The sequence below is a fragment of the Oncorhynchus mykiss genome, chromosome 16 (assembly GCF_057628025.1).
Source record: "Oncorhynchus mykiss isolate SJ-2025 chromosome 16, ASM5762802v1, whole genome shotgun sequence".
Lineage (NCBI taxonomy): Eukaryota > Metazoa > Chordata > Actinopteri > Salmoniformes > Salmonidae > Oncorhynchus > Oncorhynchus mykiss.
Window position 1 is genome coordinate 64,061,551 of NC_143037.1, and position 20,038 is coordinate 64,081,588.

General features: G+C 44.0%; 1 protein-coding gene across 4 annotated transcripts in view; it reads right to left on the bottom strand.

Moving 5' to 3' along the window:
- Window positions 1–2,926: 2,926 nt before the first annotated feature.
- LOC110491138 (metabotropic glutamate receptor 7-like) overlaps window positions 2,927–20,038 on the bottom strand; it is a 126,632-nt gene continuing 109,520 nt past the window's right edge. For all 4 annotated transcript variants that reach the window (XM_036947498.2, XM_036947497.2, XM_090203732.1 and 1 more), the window contains 2 exons: window positions 15,922–16,183; window positions 2,927–4,163 (listed from right to left, as the gene is read on the bottom strand). In XM_036947498.2, coding sequence (XP_036803393.1) covers window positions 4,114–4,163; window positions 15,922–16,183 — 312 coding nt within the window. In that variant the 3' untranslated portion in view covers window positions 2,927–4,113. The remainder of the gene's footprint in view (window positions 4,164–15,921; window positions 16,184–20,038) is intronic.

Genomic DNA, 20,038 nt, shown 5'->3' on the forward strand with positions numbered 1-20,038 from the left:
TTGTGTCGGCTTCTAGCTATCAGACTACCATGATTACTTTACTTTCTCGTGTCGGCTTCTAGCTATCAGACTACCATGATTACTTTCCTTTCTCGTGTCGGCTTCTAGCTATCAGACTACCATGATTACTTTACTTTCCCTTGTGTCGGCTTCTAGCTATCAGACTACCATAATTACTTTACTTTCTCTTGTGTCGGCTTCTAGCTATCAGACTACCATGATTACTTTACTTTCCCTTGTGTCGGCTTCTAGCTATCAGACTACCATGATTACTTTACTTTCTCTGATCTCAGCCTACTTGAGTCTCCCACTAGACTCAAGTGGGCTATCTACATAACGGGCTCTTTAGCACATACAAAGCAAATACTATTCTATGAGTCTTTAGTGTAGAATGAAAAGGGAACCTGATTTCCATTCTTCTGAAGTGGTAGGAATTTCCAGAATGCACCTTGTCTTGAATTTCAAAGATCAATTCCTCTTAAGAATATTACTGCCACTTATTCAAGTCTGTCGTTTGTTATTGAGATACTGAAGAGTATTGTTTGAGGTGCAGGTAATTGTTCAAAACATCCAATAAAATGGCAGCTTTTTGTTTTGTTTGTTCTTTCATTAATGCTCTTGGAGTTTGTTTGATTTGTTGTAGTTTTTTCCCCAGAGGGCCACAAATCCAAATGTGGGCCAGCCCCTACCGATTGCCTCCAAACAGACACTGACAAGCTGGAGGAGGAAAGGCTAGTATTAATTGGGCATAAGTGGGATTTTTCTTGGCTGCACGCGAGAGGAATGACAGACTATACATTTGAGAAGTAAAGACCATCTGGTCTCAAAGGAACCTGGGAGTTGCCAGACGCAGCTAATGGGAAACAACAGAAACTCTGTGCTGAGAATGGCTCTCCTCTCTCTCTCTCTCTTCTCCTCTCCCTCTGACACACACACACACACAGGCAGATTACTGCAGCAGTAGCAGCAGCAGCATGCCCAGTCATACGTCATGTCATGTGTCTATGTAATAGACTCCAGGGGACTTTACATGGTAAGCAAACAGGTTTACTTCGTGTTTCTCCGGGGGAATGTAGCTATTGTGATGCATTGTAGTTAATAAAGAATAATGTACATTTACAGGCACATACAAGAGGTGAATTGTGTTTAGCTTATTAGGGGTTCAGCAGCTACGCTGTTGAAAGCCTTTTGTATTTATTTAGTTAATTATTATTATTCCTCTTCTTCCGTTAGACCAAATTAAAATACAAATTATCTTGAGATGATAAGGCCTAGGAAGGTGCAACCTGGCATGATGGTAAAGGGTCACACCCTCTCATTTAATACCATGCCAACAGGCCACATGGTGGCGCTATAAAAATCAATTTAACATGCAAACTTTGACCTAGCGTCATGACATTCAGTACCACGAACAAATTTGGTACAACGAACAAATTTGCCCCAAGGACCATCAAGGGCCACCATTATGGATTTTCCACCATTTAGAATTTTGTGAAAAACACTTAAAATGCTACTCCTCTGGCACGGAATGACAGATCTGTACGAAACCTCATATGTGGCATCTATGGACAAAGTACTCCCAACGCAACATCCAGACTAGTTCCTCAAACAACATGGCCGCTATTGACCAATAAGCAGTCATGTGGGCATGGTCGGGCACATAAATGCATATAAATCAGTCACGGATATTTGTATTGTAACAAAACTTGGTACACATGTTCCAAATACTGTGAAGACTCAACATATTCAAGCACAGTCAGATCAACCACACGTTGGCGCTATAACGGGTACATGTTTATATCTCTTAATCTGTTTGATTTAGAGTGATGAAATTTGGCACACACGCTCAGGGATATGAGTCTAGCTAACCTGTGAAGTATGGTTATGTTATGCCACATGGTTGCACTGTTGGAATTGAAAAACCATTAATGGAAGCTTATTGGCTCATAGCAGCCATATTGTTTGAGTTAGAGTCCTGGAAAATGTTAAGTTTAAAGACATGGGTACATAGATATATATACCACATTTGGTTCCAAATTTGTCCAGCGGTCCTGAAGAACAAGGCGTTTGAAATAGTAAACATAATTGAAAATGGTCCAAAATACCTCAAAAGGATAATATTGAATGACCTGATTGATGTTGAGTTCTGATATCTGGCAAGCGTGATAAACAGTACAGAAGTAGCTCACCCCTGGGCAATGTGTCCAATTTGTCCTGATGGTGGCACAGTGGACACACAGCTGAACCCCAGCAACGCTGCTTGCAGCTTTTAAAATAGGCTTTTTTTGTATGTGGACAAATTGTTCTGCCATATTTCATTTTCAACATACAGAGTATTGGTGTTGGGAAAAGAGGCTGAGGGAGAGGCTGAAAAGGTAGGAGAGTCAGGTTGGGAGAAAGTGAGGGTGAAAGAGAGTGAGAGAGAGTGAGAGTGGAAAAGAGAGAGTGAGAGGATGAAGAGAGAGAGAGGCATAAAAAGAGAGAAACAGAAACAGAGGGTGTAGTGGAAGAAATGGGCCAGCTAGTGGACATAGTTTATCTATCTCCCAGGAACCCATCTCCTCTGCATGACAGCGTAGCTCAGTGAGCCTGATAATGTGGCATTCACAGGGTGAGACACAAAATGAGCAGATTACATTGTCATCAGTTTACATGAAGCCATAAACAAAACACTGATTAATGGTATTTACCCATGCATCAGTGCATACACAGCTGTCAATCTCTCTATTAGACACACGTGCGAACACAAACACATGCATGTGAATGCATGCAAACACACACACACACACACACACACACACACACACACACACGCATGCCCCCTCACGCCACACTCACGCCAATACAGGAATAGTGACACAAACACACACAAAAGCACTCACACAAGCACTCACACATATGCACACAAATAACGATTAGGTTCCGCTTTGTTTAATTGTATAAAAGATAACAAAATTATTTTATTACATGTTGATAATTGGACAGACAACATCACAACATACTTGCATGATTGTTCAGATAGGTTTTCTTCCCACGCCATTGATAATTAAGCATAAAGTACAAAACTATATAAAACCAACATGCTGACAGATGCAGAGGGGTCCATTTTAATAACAGATTAAAGCCATATTCTGTTATGAATCAAGAGTCATTTCTTTAAAAGAAATTAATAAACTTCAGAATGATGCTTAAGATCAAAGTCATTTCAGAATTTATTTATCTTTTTTTTGTTTTACATCAAATAGAACAGACATACATTCGCACATGCAATGTGTACAGTGTGTGCTGCTTTTTAGTTACCATCCAAAGCCAATTAAACATATACTGGATATTTTTGTTGTTGTTATCCAAACATGAAAATACTCTCAGATATTTACAAAAAAATATAGATACATTGCTCATCACGCTGACATAGTTATTCATGTTAAAATGATTAATGTGAGTGGATTTCATAAAAACAAAACGCATGTGGCAGAGCTTGCTAGTCATGGTGATTCAGTCAAGGTCGAAATTCAACATAATATTATGTTGAAAAAATTTAAATTCAGGCACAAGGAACTCAGAAGAAACCTCACTTAACTTAAAAACAAACCATGGGCACTGCAAGAGAATATGGCTTTAATGGATATTACAACAACAAAAAAACATTTAAATAAACTGTCCAGTCTTCTTTTTTTCTCAGGGATGACTTAGACTGACTCCTGTATCACAGAGGTTGTTCACATCACTGACTGTTTCAGAGATAAGGGAACACACTACAGAGGTTCTAAGAACCCACAGTCTGGTTCTAGAACAGATCCGAACAGAACAGCATGGATCAGGGCCCAGTTGCGATCCTACAGCTAGCTATCTCTTCATCATTCACTGCTCATATCAAATACCTCCATCCCTCCATTTTTCCTTTCCCCCTTCATCTTCCTCTTCAGAAGACAAAAATTATAAAGGTTGACACCATCCACAGTCCTGGAAACCATAGTACTATCTAGGCAGCCTGTCCCTGTCCCTGCCCCTGCCCCTGCCACTGCCCCTACCCCTGCCCGTCTTCTCTTCCTGTGCTCCCCAGTTATGGTCATCATCCCAGAGTAAGGACACGGAGCATTCCCTGGGAGGCCATTAGATCCTGAGGTTGTTGTAACTCACATATGTTTTCTTCGTAGCTTGACCTGAGAAGCGAGGTAGGTCAAATATTATAATGATTATAAGATTATTATAACAGTGCAACAAAATACAATAAGCAATGGACAAACATACGCAGATATACAGTGCCTTCAGAAAGTATTCATACCCATGTATTCCACATTTTTTTGTGTTGCAGCCCGAATTCAAAATTGATTCAATTGATTTTGTTCTCACCCATCTTACCACAATACCCCAATAATGACAAAGTGAAAACATGTTTTTAGAAATGTTTGCAAATCTTTTGAAAATGAAATACAGAAATATCTAATTTTACATAAGAATCAGGTGCATCCAATTTCCTTTGAACATCCTTGAGATGTCATGACAACGGTATTGGAGTTCACCTCTGACCAATTCAATTGTTTAGACATGATTTATGAAGAAACACACCTGTCTATATAAGGTCCCACAGTTGACAGTGCATGTCAGAGCCGAACCTATACCATGAAGTCCAAGGGACTGTCTGTAGATCTCTGAGATATAATTGTGATGAGGCATATATCTGGGGAAGGGTACAAAACTATTTATACAGTGATGAAAGTTTTTAAGACCACAGTGGTCTCCATCATTGGGAAATTGACGAAATATGGAACTACCCAGACTCTGCCTAGAGCTGGCTGTCGACTAAACTGAGCAACAGGGCAAGAAGGACCTTGGCCAAGGAGGTGACCTTGGCTGAGATGGAAGAACCTGCCAGAATGACAACAATCTCTACAGCACTTCACCAATCTGGGCTTTATGGGAGAGTGGCCAGACTGAAGCCACTCCTGAGAAAAAGACACGACAGCACACCTGGAATTGCCCAAAAGGCACAAGAAGCATAGGGCAAAAGGGGCATAGGGCAAAAGGGGCATAGGGCAAAATATTCTGTATTCTGAATGCAAAGCTCTATGACTGGAGAAATCCAGGCACAGCTCATCACACGTTGAACTTCACCCTTACCGTAAAGCATGGTGGTGGCAGCATCACGCTATGGGATGCTTTTTAGTGGCAGGGACTGGTAGAGGTAAGAATAGAGGGAACAATGAATGGAGCCAAATACAGATAAAATCCTTGATAAGAAACTTCTTTAGAGTGTAAACGACCTTAGACTGGGGTGAAGATTTACGTTCCAACAAAACAATGACCCTAAGCCTACACCAAAGCAATGCTGGGATGACTTCAGAACAATAATATGTCCTTGAGTGGCCCAGCCAAAGGCCAGACTTGAATCCCATTGAAAATCTGTGGAAAAACTTGAAGATTGTGGTTCAATGCCGCTCCCTATCTAACTTAATAGAGCTTGATAAAATCTGCAAGGAAGAATAGGAGAAAATCCCCAAATCCAGATGTGCAAAGCTGATAGAGACATCCCCAATCGCCGCCAAAGTTGCTTCTACAAAGTATTGACTTAGGGGTGTGAATACTTACTGTCCACTTAACAAGCATATAAATGCATGTAAAGTGTAGGTCCAATGTTTCATGAGCTGAAATAAAAGATCCCAGAAATGTTCCATACGCAAAAAAGCTGATTTCTCAACAACAACAAAAAAAATCACATATTTGTTTACATCCCTGTTAGTGAGCATTTCTCCTTTGCCAAGATAATACATCCACCTGACATGTGTGGTATATCAAGAAGTTGATTAAATAGCATGATCCTTACACCGGTGCACCTTGTGCTCGGGGACAATAAAAGGCCACTCTAAAATGTTCTGTTTTGTCACACAACACACCTTTTTGAGGGAGTGTGCAATTGGCATGCTGACTGCAGAAACGTCCACCAAAGCTGTTGACAGATAATTTAATGTCCATTTCTCTACCATAAGCCTTCTCCGACATTGTTTTAGAGAATTTGGCGGTAAGTCCAGCCAGCTTCACAACCGCAGACCATGTGTAACCACGCTAACCCAGGACCTCAACATCCAATGTCTTCACCTCTGGAGTCGTCTGAGAACAGCCCCCCGTACAGCTGATGCAACTGAGGAGTATTTCTGTCTGTATTAAAGCCCTGATGTGGGGGAAAAAAACGTATTCTGATTGGCTGGGCCTGGCTCCCCAGTGGGTGGTACTGGCTCCCAAGTGCCCTCATTGTAAGACATCAAAATGTAAAATAAGTCAAGGGGTATGAATACTTTCTGAAGGCAGTGTAAATAGAAAAGACACAAAGTACATGCATAATATATAAATACCCTGTAACTCTATCATACATTCATGCATTGCATGTGAACGTGCACCGTTAACAATCGTTGCACAATCACTGCCTGGTTTAGTGCATTGTTTAATTTCAGCAACACCCCTGAGTCAAACTCTCTATTTTCAGATACTAACTAGCGATGCAACAACACCAACACCACACAAGTGGGCACCTAACAAATGCTAGGGCATTTGATGTGATCCCTGTCTCTACATTGCCATGGAAACGGACCTCAACTTTGCTGATCACCAAGGTAGGTACAATGGTATGTCAGTGTTGCGCACTGCACTACTCCACCTATGCAGTGTTCTCTCCTGTCTAATGGAGGTCGATGCACATTGCGTTACTTAAAGCAGAGACATACTCTACACAACCAAAAGTATGTGGACACCTGCTCATCGAACATCTTATTCCAAAATCATGGGCATTAATATAGAATTGGTGCCCCCCTTGCTGCTATAATTGCCTCCACTCTTCTTGGAAGGCTTTCCACTAGATGTTGGAACATTAATGCGAGGACTTGCTTCTATTCAGCCACAAGAGCATTAGTGAGGTCGGGCACTGAAGATGGGCGATTAGGCCTGGCTCGCAGTCGGCGTTCCAATTCATCTCAAAGGTGTTTGAAGGGGTTGAGGTCAGGGCTCTGTGCAGGCCAGTCAAGTTCTTCCACACCGATCTAGACAAACCATTCTGTATGGACCTCGCTTTGTCATGCTGAAACAGGAAAGGGTCTTTCCTAAACTGTTGCCACAAAGTTGGAAGTACAGAATCATCTAGAATGTCATTGTACGATGTAGCATTAAGATATCCCTTCACTGGAACTAACGGGCCTAGCCTGAACCATTAAAAACAGCCCCAGATCATTATTCCTCCTCCACCAAACTTTACAGTTGGCACTATTCATTCGGGCAGGTAGCATTCTCCTGGAATCCGCCAAACCGAGATCTGTCCGTTGGACTGCCAGACGGTGAAGCGTGATTCATCACTCCAGAGAACACGTTTCCACTGCTCCAGAGTCCAATGGCGGTGAGCTTTACACAACTCCAGCTGACGATTGACATTGGGCATGGTGATCTTAGGCTTGTATGCGGCTGCTCGGACATGGAAACCCATTTCATGAAGCTCACGATGACCAGTTATTGTGCTGACGTTGTTTCCAGAGTCATTTTGGAACTCGATAGTGAGTGTTGCAACCGAGGACAGCTTCAGCACTCGGCGGTCCAATTCTGTGAGCTTGTGTGGCCTACCACTTCGCGGCTGAGCCATGGTAGAAGTTTCCACTTCACAATAACAGCACTTACAGTTGACCGGGGCAGCTCTAGCAGGGCAGATATTTGTGGAACTAACTTGTTGGAAAGGTGGCATCCTATGACGGTGCCACGTTGAAAGTCACTGACCTCTTCAGTAAAGCCATTCTTCTGCCAATGTTTGTCTTTGGAGATTGCATGGCTGTGTGCTGGATTTGATACACCCGTCAGCAACGGGTGTAGCTGAAATAGCCAAATCCACTAATTTGAAGAGGTGTCTACATACTTTTTTTTATATAGTGTAGCTCTGTAAACTTTTTTTTTTACTGCTCTAAATCTTGCCATGGTGACCAACTCCCATGGGCTATGCAATTAAAGTCCTACCACTTCCTTCCAGACTTATTTTGTAGTCTTGGCCAGTGCCTATGATGAATAAAACATGTGTAGATGTACAACATGCTTCTGCAGTCTTAGCTGTATATGTGTGCAGTTGGTCAAAAAAGTTTATATTTTCAAGAAGAAAGCAATGATTTTGTTTGTGTGTGTGTGTGTGTGTTATTGTGTTTTTGGTTTTACTATCATTGTGGGGACCAGAAGTCAGTACAAGCGGGGACATTTCGCTGAGCCACACAAGGAAAAAGGCCATTTTAGATGTAGGTTTTAGTTTAGATTTAGATTTGGAATGGTAATCAATTGTTTGGTCCCCACAAGGATAGTAAAACAAAGGTGTTTGTGGCACACATGGGTACAATTTCCCTTGTCATGGTATTGATTGATTGGTCATAAAACAAAAATGTACCTACAAATCATTAATTCATCCACACATGCCTGATGTGGTCAATATGTCTCTGCTCATAATCACTGCTGGGACAGAGAGGAGACATTGCCAATATTTCTAAATTACAGGGCAAATCCTTACATTTCTGTAAGGGACAGTCATAGAGATAGTTTGACTAATATCGATAGTGATGTCCTGTAGAATCTTCAGAGCTACTAATTATCTTACTTAATAACTCTAAATCATTATGAGTCAGATCAGTCAGAGGGAATCCCTCCTGAAAGGTACTATTTGGCACTTTGACGGTTATAAGGGCTGAGGTACAGTCTCCAGGGACAAGGGATCCACAGTTCAGGGGAGGTCATGTATATAAATTCACCATTAATAAATGTCACTTCCACTGCTGCTAAAAGAGAAGGGTGAGGGGAGGAGAGAGGAAGCAAGGAGAGAGGAGAGGAAGCGAGGCAACATGCGTGTAGGGAGACAGAAGGTTAGAGACGCACAGAGCAGATAACACAGTGTACTTTTGGGAGGGCCTCTCGGAGATGAGCTCCATTCGGGCTCTGCTTGGGGAATTTGGCTGCGCTGCTACCACAGCTGTTGAGGTTGTCCCCCCTACGCAGTGTGTTCACTCCACAAGCCACGTGTGTGACTGGCAGAGAGACACTGTCGCCATCCTGATGACGCAAGCACTCTCCCACTCACTCACTCACTCACTCACTCACTCACTCTCTCTCATACGCACACAAACACACACACACACATACACACATACACACGCTCCAGCTCATTACACAGATGACAATAACAATCACAGGACGTTTTCAGGAATAGCTGTCATATCAGAGCCGGAACTAAGAGAAGGCCAGCACCTGTTGATCACGTGCAGTGTGTGCCAGGTGATTAGTAGAGATGGAGAAAATAAGGCCGATGGGAACCGTGATGTGTTACCATGGCCTGTCAATCAATTCTTGATTTAGTCTAGAAAAATGAGGTGAGCATGGAGATAGTATAGGGCGATTTAAACTGGCTTACGTTAATCCTGTCCATCACAGGTACAGTTAGGTCCAAAATGATTGGCACACTTGATAAAGATGAGCAAGAAAAATTTGCAAAAGAATATATATATTTTATGTTAATACAACTGCTCAGAGCAGTATTAGGTGTTCAGGAGTATTATGGCTTGGGGATAAAAGCTGTTTAGAAGCGTCTTGGACCTAGACTTGGCGCTCCGGTACCACTTGCCGTGCGGTAGCAGAGAGTACTGTCTATGACTAGGGTGGCTGGAGTCTTTGACCATTTTTAAGGGCCTTCCTCTGACACTGCCTGCTATAGAGGTCCTGGATGGCAGGAAACTTAGCCCCAGTGATGTACTGGGCCGCTCGCACTACCCTCTGTAGTGCCTTGCGGTCGGGAGCCGAGCAGTTGCCGTACCAGGTAGGGATGAAACCAGGATGCTCTCGATGGTGCAACTGTAGAACCTTTTGAGGATCCATGCCAAACCTTTTGAGGACTCATGCAAATCTTTTCAGTCTCCTGAGGGGGAATAGGTTTTGTCGTGCCCACTTCACGACTGTCTGGGTGTGCTTGCACTGGAGGGCCTGTTGTTCGGACCTCTGGCAGTCTCTATGGGGGTGCCACAGGGTTCAATTCTCGGGCCGACTCTCTTCTCTGTATACATCAATGATGTCGCTCTTGCTGCTGGTGATTCTCTGATCCACCCCCACGCAGACGACACCCTTCTTTGGACACTGTGTTGACTAACCTCCAGATGAGCTTCAATGCCATACAACTCTCCTTCCGTGGCCTCCAACTGCTCTTAAATGCAAGTAAAAGTAAACGCATGCTCTTCAACCGATCGCTGCCCGCACCTGCCCACCCGTCCAGCATCACTACTCTGGATGGTTCTGACTTAGAATATGTGGACAACTACAAATAGCTAGGTGTCTGGCTAGACTGTAAACTCTCTTTCCAGACTCACATTAAACATCTCCAATCCAAAATTAAATCTAGAATCGGCTTCCTATTTCGCAACAAAGCATCCTTTACTCATGCTGCCAACCATACCCTTGTAAAACTGACCATCCTACCGATTCTCGACTTCGGCGATGTAATTTACAAAATAGCCTCTGACACTCTACTCAACAAATTGGAAGCAGTCTATTACAGTGCCATCCGTTTTGTCACCAAAGCCCCATATACTACCCACCACCGCGACCTGTACGCTCTCGTTGGCTGGCCCTCGCTTCATACTCGTCGCCAAACCCACTGACTGAAATTTATTCGCCACCATGACCTATTTATTGCCTTACCTCCCTTCTCTTACCTCATTTGCACACACTGTATATATACTTTTCTACTGTAGTATTGACTGTATGTTTGTTTATTCCATGTGTAACTCTGTGTTGTTGTATGTGTCAAACTGCTTTGCTTTATCTTGGCCAGGTTGCAGTTGTAAATGAGAACTTGTTCTCAACTAGCCTACCTGGTTAAATAAAGGTGAAATAAAAAATTTTAAAAAAATGTTATTTGGTTGATGATGTGGACACCATGGAACTTGAAGCTCTCAACCTGCTCCACTGCAGCCCCGTCGATGAGAATGGGGGCATGCTCGGCCCTCTTTTTCCTGTAGTCCACAATCATCTCCTTTGTCTTGATCACGTTGAGGGAGAGGTTGTTGTCCTTGCACCACACAGCCAGGTCTCTTATCTCCTCACAATAGGCTGTCTCGTTGTTGTAGGTGATCAGGCACTGTTGTGTCATCGGCAAACTTAATGATGGTGTTAGAGTCGTGCCTGGCCGTGCAGTCATGAGTCAACAGGGAGTATCTCTCTGATTTGGTCCTGCCGTACATACCTACACGTACGCTACGGTCACAAGACGCAGGCCTCCTAATTGTCCCTAGAATTTTTAAGCAAACAGCTGGAGGCAGGGCTTTCTCCTATAGAACTCCATTTTTATGGAACGGTCTGCCTACCCATGTCAGAGACGCAAACTCGGTCTCAACCTTTAAGTCTCTACTGAAGACTCATCTCTTCAGTGGGTCATATGATTGAGTGTAGTCTGGCCCAGGAGTGGGAGGGTGAACGGAAAGGCTCTGGAGCAACGAACCACCCTTGCTGTCTCTGCCTGGCCGGTTCCCCTCTTTCCACTGGGATTCTCTGCCTCTAACCTCTATTACAGGGGCTGAGTCACTGGCTTTACTGGGGCTCTCTCATGCCGTCCCTGGAGGAGGTGCGTCACCTGAGTGGGTTGAGTCACTGATGTGGTCATCCTGTCTGGGTTGGCGCCCCCCCCCCCCCCCCCCCCCCCTTAAGTTGTGCCGTGGCGGAGGTCTTTGTGGGCTATACTCAGCCTTGTCTCAGGATGGTAAGTTGGTGGTTGAAGATATCCCTCTAGTGGTGTGGGGGCTGTGCTTTGGCAAAGTGGGTGGGGTTATATCCTTCCTGTTTGGCCCTGTCCGGGGGTGTCCTCGGAGTGGGCCACAGTGTCTCCTGACCCCTCCTGTCTCAGCCTCCAGTATTTATGCTGCAGTAGTTTATGTGTCGGGGGGCTAGGGTCAGTTTGTTATATCTGGAGTACTTCTCCTGTCCTATTCGGTGTCCTGTGTGAATCTAAGTGTGCGTTCTCTAATTCTCTCCTTCTCTCTTTCTCTCTCTCGGAGGACCTGAGCCCTAGGACCATGCCCCAGGACTACCTGACATGATGACTCCTTGCTGTCCCCAGTCCACCTGGCTGTGCTGCTGCTCCAGTTTCAACTGTTCTGCCTTATTATTATTCGACCATGCTGATCATTTATGAACATTTGAACATCTTGGCCATGTTCTGTTATAATCTCCACCCGGCACAGCCAGAAGAGGACTGGCCATCCCACATATGCTCTCTCTAATTCTCTCTTTCTTTCTCTCTCTCGGAGGACCTGAGCCCTAGGACCATGCCCCAGGAATACCTGACATGATGACTCCTTGCTGTCCCCAGTCCACCTGACTGTGCTGCTGCTCCAGTTTCAACTATTCTGCCTTATTATTATTCGACCATGCTGGTCATTTATGAACATTTGAACATCTTGACCATGTTTTGTTATAATCTCCACCCGGCACAGCCAGAAGAGGACTGGCCACCCCACATAGCCTGGTTCCTCTCTAGGTTTCTTCCTAGGTTTTGGCCTTTCTAGGGAGTTTTTCCTAGCCACCGTGCTTCTTCACCTGCATTGCTTGCTGTTTGGGGTTTTAGGCTGGGTTTCTGTACAGCACTTTGAGATATCAGCTGATGTACGATGTTCTATATAAAATAAATTTGATTGATTGATTGATTGAGTACAGCAGGGGATTGAGCACAGACCCCTGAGGGGCCCCTGTGTTGAGGATCAGCGTGGCGAATGTGTTGTTACCTACCCTTAACAACTGGGGGTGGCCCGTCAGGAAGTCCAGGATCCAGTTGCAGAGGGAGGTGTTTAGTCCCAGGGTCCTTAGCTTATTGATGAGCTTTGAGGGCACTATGATGCTTCTACAGCTGCATTGCTTGCTGTTTGGGGTTTTAGGCTGGGTTTCTGTACAGCACTTTGAGATATCCGCTGATGTAGGAAGGGCTATATAAATAAATTTGATTTAATTTGATGTTGAACACTGAGCTGTTGTCAATGAATAGCATTCTCACATAGGTGTTCCTTTTGTCCAGGTGGGAAAGGGCAGTGTGAAGTGCAAGAGATTGCATCATCTGTGGATCTGTTGGGGATGTATGCAAATTGGAGTGGGTCTAGGGTTTCTGGGATAATGGTGTTGATGTGAGCCATGACCATCCTTTCGAAGCACTTCATGGCTACAGGCTACACGTCCTGTTAATCCATCTGGCCCCACGGCCTTGTGAATGTTGACCTGTTTAAAGGTCTTACTCACATCGGCTGCAGAGAGCGTGATCACACAGTCTTCCAGAACAGCTGGTGCTCTCATGCATGTTTCATAGTTATTTGCCTCGAAGCGAGCATAGAAGTAGTTTAGCTCGTCTGGTAGGCTCGTGTCACTGGGCAGCTCTCGGCTGTGCTTCCCTTTGTAGCCTGAAATGGTTTGCAAGCCCTGCCACATCCGACGAGCGTCAGAGCCGGTGTAGTACGATTTGATCTTAGTCCTGTATTGACGCTTTGCCTGTTTGATGGTTCGTCGGAGGGCATAGCGGGATTTCTTATAAGCTTCCGGGTTGGAGTCCCGCTCCTTGAAAGCAGCAGCTCTAGCCTTTAGCTCAGTGTGGATGTTGCCTGTAATCCATGGCCTCTGGTTGGGGTATGTACGTACAGTCACTGTGGTGACGACATCATCGATGCACTTATTGATGAAGCCAATGACTGATGTGGTGTACTCCTCAACGCCATCGGATGAATCCCGGAATATATTCCAGTTTGTGCTAGCAAAACTGTCCTGTAGCTTAGCGTCTGCATCATCTGACCACTTTTTTATTGATCTAGTCACGGGTGCTTCCTGCTTTAATTTTAGCTTGTAAGCAGGAATCGGGAGGATAGAATTATGCTCAGATTTGCCAAAAGGTGGGCGAGGGAGAGCTTTGTATGTGTGTGGAGTAAAGGTGATATTGCAGTTTGAATCTCCCGTTGGTAGTTTAGTCTTCCGTGTACCTCATATATTTTATTGTCCAAAGATTGCACGTTTGCTAGCAGAATGGAAGGAAGAGGGGGTTTATTCGATTGTCTACAAATTCTCAGAAGGCAGCCCGCCCTCCGGCGCCTTTTTCTCTGCCTCCTCTTCACGCAAACCACATGGATCTGGGCCAGTTCCCAAGAAAGCAGTATATTATTCAAGTCGGCCTCGTTAGACTTGTTAAAGGAAAAAAAGGATTCTGCCAGTCCATGGTGAGTACTCACGGTCCTGATGTCCAGAAGTTATTTTCGGTCATAAGAGATGGCAGCGGCAACAGTATGTACAAAATAAATAAAAAAATAAGTTACAAACAACACAAACAAAACACACAATCGGTTGGGGGCACGTAAACATCTGCCTTCTTCTCCAGAGCCATCTCAGATGTGTGTTTCGGGTTATTGTTTTATTGGAAGATCCACTTGCGACCAAGTTTCAGCCTCCTGGCAGGGTTAACCAGGTTTTTGGCAAAAATGTCCTCGTACTGGGTAGCTCTATTTTTTTAATCATCCAACAAATGTAAATGCCTGGAGTTTGCTAAACAGCATTGGCACTTGGATCGGAACCAGTGCTATGGTACGATGACATGAAAATAGTGCTCTTTGGACACGCACACCACTGGTGGGTTTGGCGTCGAAAGAAGGATGCATATGCAAAAAAGAACCCCATACCTACTGTAAAACATGGAGGTGGCTCTTTGATATTGTGGGGACATTTTTCTGCCACTGGTCCTGGGGCCCTTGTTAGGGTCAACGGCATCAGAAACTTCACCCAGTACCAGGACATATTTGCCAAAAACCTGGTTACCCCTGTCCTCGAGGCTAAAACTTAGACGCAAGTGGATCTTCCAGTAAGATGGTAACCCAAAGCACCCATCAAAATCCCCCCCAAAATGCTAATTGACCACAAAATCAATATTTTGCAATGGCCATCTCAGTCTCTGGACTTGAACCCAATTGAAAACTTGTGGTTTGAATTGATGAGGGCAGTCCATATGTGCAGACAAAGGATATCAAGGATCTGGAAGGATACTGTATGGAGAAGGCATACAGTCTTAGATTACTGGTCTAAGATCTTCAACCTAATGATGTTCTCATTATGAAAACCATAAATCCCACTGCACCACACAAACAGTAGTGCAGTGTGGTGTCAACGACACACAGTCGGTGTCACAGATTACCCTACCTCATTACCAGTCTTCAACACAGACCTCCTGTGCTCTTAGATACCAGCTACACAACAGACAAAGCCACCCATATTGGTCTTGTCTTGGTCTCTGCTAATCTAAGGCTAATTTATGCATTTAACTAGATAACCATTAATTAAGCAATCAGAGATGATCCCCCAAGACCAGTGGACCTATACTATAGCATCCCACATCATATGACCGGAATGTGAAATATACCACTGACACAATACACGACTGGAATGAGATGGGGAAGGATTAGACAGTGATGTCTCAATCTTGGACACTGTGTTGATTAGACAGTGATAAATCTCAATCTTCTTCAGGAAGTCAGTTTACACTGGGAGCCAGAACGGCAGAGCCAATGAAAAGGACTGAATGGCTGGCTCCCATGTGCACTTCCTGATGTCTTTGATTAAGTCATCTCTGTCTAATACCTCGTTATCTCATTCGAGGCACAACGGACTATGCTGCGTGACTGACTCATGGTAAGCAGGGTTCTCACTGCTCTCAGTATGTGTCATGGGATGTAACAGATACCATGGAGTTACATGTACAGTACACAGTAACTAGGAATATAAAAAAATAATTTGAAACCGTTTGTGCTGCTACTTCTACTACTACAGATACTACGTAGTAGTTATATGGTCAGTCATTTTTTTATTTAACAAAGTAGTTACAGGATACGTTAATGGCCATGTTGTGTGACTCACTCATGGGGTCGGTGGGTGCGATGGGTGGGTTTTCACACAACTCGGTCTTGGCCTCTCCATTGGGCCTCTCACTGGGCTTCACAGAGATGCGGGAGGACATGGTGGCGGCGGTGACCATGGCCTTGAAGCTCCTCTTCCTCTTCTGGACATTGAGCTCCGGGTGGAAGATGATGACGTAGACCTTGGGCATGTAGAGCATCCCGAGAGCTACAGATGCACTGAGATTCATAGAGATGGTGAGGGTGGTTGTCTGGATGTACAGCTGTGGAGGAAGGGGGAAAGAGGATGGACGAAGAGAGAGAGAGCGAGAGAGAGAGAACAAGAGAGCGAGAGAGAGAGAGAACAAGAGAGAGAGAGGGAGAGAGAGAGAAGCCACATTAATTAGAATGCACTCTCATATAGTAAAATCGCCCCGTAGCCCTTATCAAGCACTTATCTACAGGGGGTCAGGTCTATGCCTGTGGAGGGAAATGGACAGAGAAAAGAGCCACACCATTGTACTGTACTGTTATAACACTGATCACCCACACCCATAGCTGTTAGACTGTTAGACTTATTGGCTATAGGGTGGTCTGGTTGCACTACTGCACTACACAGCACTTACCCCTATCTACAGGTTGGGCTTGATGTAATGCTGAGGGAGAGAGGGAAGAGCAGAACCTATCATGGTCATACCCCAGAGACCTTGTAGGTGGTCTTGATGGATTTCAATGTAATCACTGAGAGAAATTGGCCTTGCCTACTGTAAAGCAAAAAGAGCAACACATTAATTTATCATGCATTGCTCCATGAGTGGTCTGGGTGTGTGCATTCTGATGCTGTGGGGGAAAATATCAATCCAACCACTCATACTCCCATAGCATTTATTCTAATCAAATCAAAGTTTATTGGTTGTGTAAACAGATTTGCAGGTGCAGTGAAATGCTTATGTTACTAGCTCCAACAGTGCAGTAGAATGTCTTATGTTATTAGCTCCAACAGTGCAGTAGCATGTCTTATGTTAGTAGCTCCAACAGTGCAGTAGAATGTCTTATGTTAGTAGCTCCAACAGGGCAGTAGAATGTCTTATGTTAGTAGCTCCAACAGGGCAGTAGAATGTCTTATGTTAGTAGCTCCAACAGGGCAGTAGAATGTCTCTCAAATACAATACAAATACACAAATAATCTAAAATCTAAACAATAATCTAAAGACTAAACACCTCCCCCTGTAACTGGATCTTGGACTTTCTGAAGGGCCACCCCCAGGTGGTAAGGGTAGGTAACAACACATTCGCTACACTGATCCTCAACACAGGGGCCCCTCAGGGGTTCGTGCTCAGCCCCCTCCTGTACTCCCTGTTCACTCATGACTGCACGGCCAGGCACGACTCCACACCATCATTCAATTTGCTGATGACACAACAGTGGTAGGCCTGATCACCGACAACATCGAGACAGCCTATAGGGAGGAGGTCAGAGACCTGGCTGTGTGGTGCCAGGACAACAACCTCTCCCTCCACGTGATCAAGACAAAGGAGATGATTGTGGACTACAGGAAAAAGAGGACCGAGCACGCCCCCATTCTCATCGACGGGGCTGCAGTGGAGCAGGTTGAGAGCTTCAAGTTCCTTGGTGTCCATATCACCAACAAACTAACATGGTCCAAGCACACCATGACAGCCATGAAGAGGGCACGACAAAACCTATTCCCCTTCAGGAGACTGAAAAGATTTGGCCTGGGTCCTCAGATCCTCAAAAGGTTCTACAGTTACAACATCGAGAGCATCACTGCCTGCTATGGCAACTGCTCGGCCTCCGACTGCAAGGCACTACAGAGGGTAGTGTGAATGGCCAAGTACATCACTGGGGCCAAGCTTCCTGCCATCCAGGACCTCTATACAAGGCGGAGTCAGAGGAAGTCCCTAAAAACTGTCAAAGACTCCAGCCACCCTAGTCATAGACTGTTCTCTCTAATACCACACGGCAAGCGGTACCGGAGCGCCAAATCTAGGTCCAAGAGGCTTCTAAACAGCTTCTACCCCCCAAGCCATAAGACTCCTGAACATCTAGTCAAATGTTTACCCAGACTATTCACCTTGCCCACCCCCCTCCCCTCTCCACACCACTGCCACTCTCTGTTGTCATCTATGCATAGTCACTTTAATTAACTCTACCTACATGTACGTACCACCTCAACTAACCGTTGCCCCCCCCTCCCCTCTCCACACCACTACCACTCTCTGTTGTCATCTATGCATAGTCACTTTAATTACCTGTTACTTTTATCTCTTATTCTTATATGTGTTTTTTTAAACTGCACTGTCGGTTAGGGGATCGCTCGTAAGTAAGCATTTCACTGTAAGGTCTGCACCTGTTGTGTTTATCATATGTGACTAATACAATTTTATTTGATTTGAAATGACAGAACAAGTCCAATTAACAATACAGAGTACTGTAAATAAATATTTGTTTTCTCAAAAAGGTAGGTGTAAAAATGATTTACACCCCTAAAGATTCGTATTAATAAAGTAGTCAAAAGTTTACTGTTTGGTCCCATATTTCTAGCATGCAATGATTACATCAAGCGTGTGACTCTACATACTTGTTTGGATGCATTTTCTGTTTGTTTTGGTAGTGTTTCAGATTATTTTGTGCCCAGTAAAAATGAATGATAAATAATGTATTGTCTCATTTTTGAGTTTTTTCTTTTAGTACTTTTATTGTAAATAAGAATAGAATGTGTTTCTAAAAACTTCTACATTAATGTGGATGCTATCATGATTAAGGGTAGTCCTGAATAAAAGTTACAAATGCACAAATATCATAACCCCCAAGAAAGACATGCTAACCTCCCCTGGTATAGTAATAGGGAGAGGTTAGTTAGAATGTCTTGGAGGTATGATATTTGTGCGTCTGTAACTTTCTCACTTATCATTATTAACGATTCATTAAGGACTATCCTTAATCAAGCCATAGTATTATATCAAATCCAAAGTGCTGGAGTACAAAGCCAAAATAACATCAAATGTGTCACTGTCCCAAAACTTTTGGAGCTCACTGTATATTAGACACTTGCCTACACTCCATAGTGTACTGTATGTATCAGCAGTAACTAGCAGTTTCTTCAGTGTGGCACTCATCTCCTCTCCACTGCAATAGCTGATGTATATTGAGCTTTCTGCCGCAAAATGGATGCTGTAGCATCACGCATGTGAATGTTAAATGGCGTTATGACTTCTCTCATCTCACTCCTTGGTGAACCTTGACCTAGAAAATGTGAATTAGCAAATATGACTCTTTATCTCTCTGAACTCTCAGCACCTTTAGATTAGCCATTGGACTGTCCTCGGCCTGACGGAGGTATTTAACTGTACATTTAAGAAGATTACGCTTAAGCTCAACAAGACGGACACCATAACACCATTCATACTTGAATTTTCAAACACTCTGAGCTTGCATAACCTTTAATCAGGCTATAATTTGAGTTTGTTCTGAATTATATAACCGTATTCTTAGAAGGAAATCATCGTTCAAGCAGCTATGTAGTTCACATACCCGCAAGAGGCACTTGTTTCCTTCAAGAGTCTTAGATTAGGCTGAAACACGTAAGAGGGCGTATATCTGTGTTTGAAGAGCAGTCCATGAAAAATCTACTTAAAACTGAGCTATGGTACTTAAAATATCGAAATGCCACTTATTTTCTGACACCCTGTAGTGAGGGAGATACAGTAGTAAATATCTGTATGGCAGTAAAACTGACTGAATCTATATGAGAGGAAATGTCACCATTTGCATAGTGTTTTCCTCAGCAAATGGCACCAGCCATGGTAAAGCCTTGCACACATTCTACACAGAGACATTTACATGCAAGTCATGGCTTCTTCGTCTGATCTCTGCAACTCGTTCAAATACCAACATTATCAACATCATATCTCACTCCACTCTCTTTCCTTCTTTCTCTCTTTCTCTGCGGAGCGACATCAGAGCGAGAGATCTGTCTCACCATGCATTAATAACCGTATGAATATCATGGTGCTCATACAGTATCAATGCCTTCTGTTCCACACCATTAGAAACAGAAGACAATGGAATTGTTGCACGTATTTTCCCGATTGCGTTGCTGTCAATTTACAGCGTG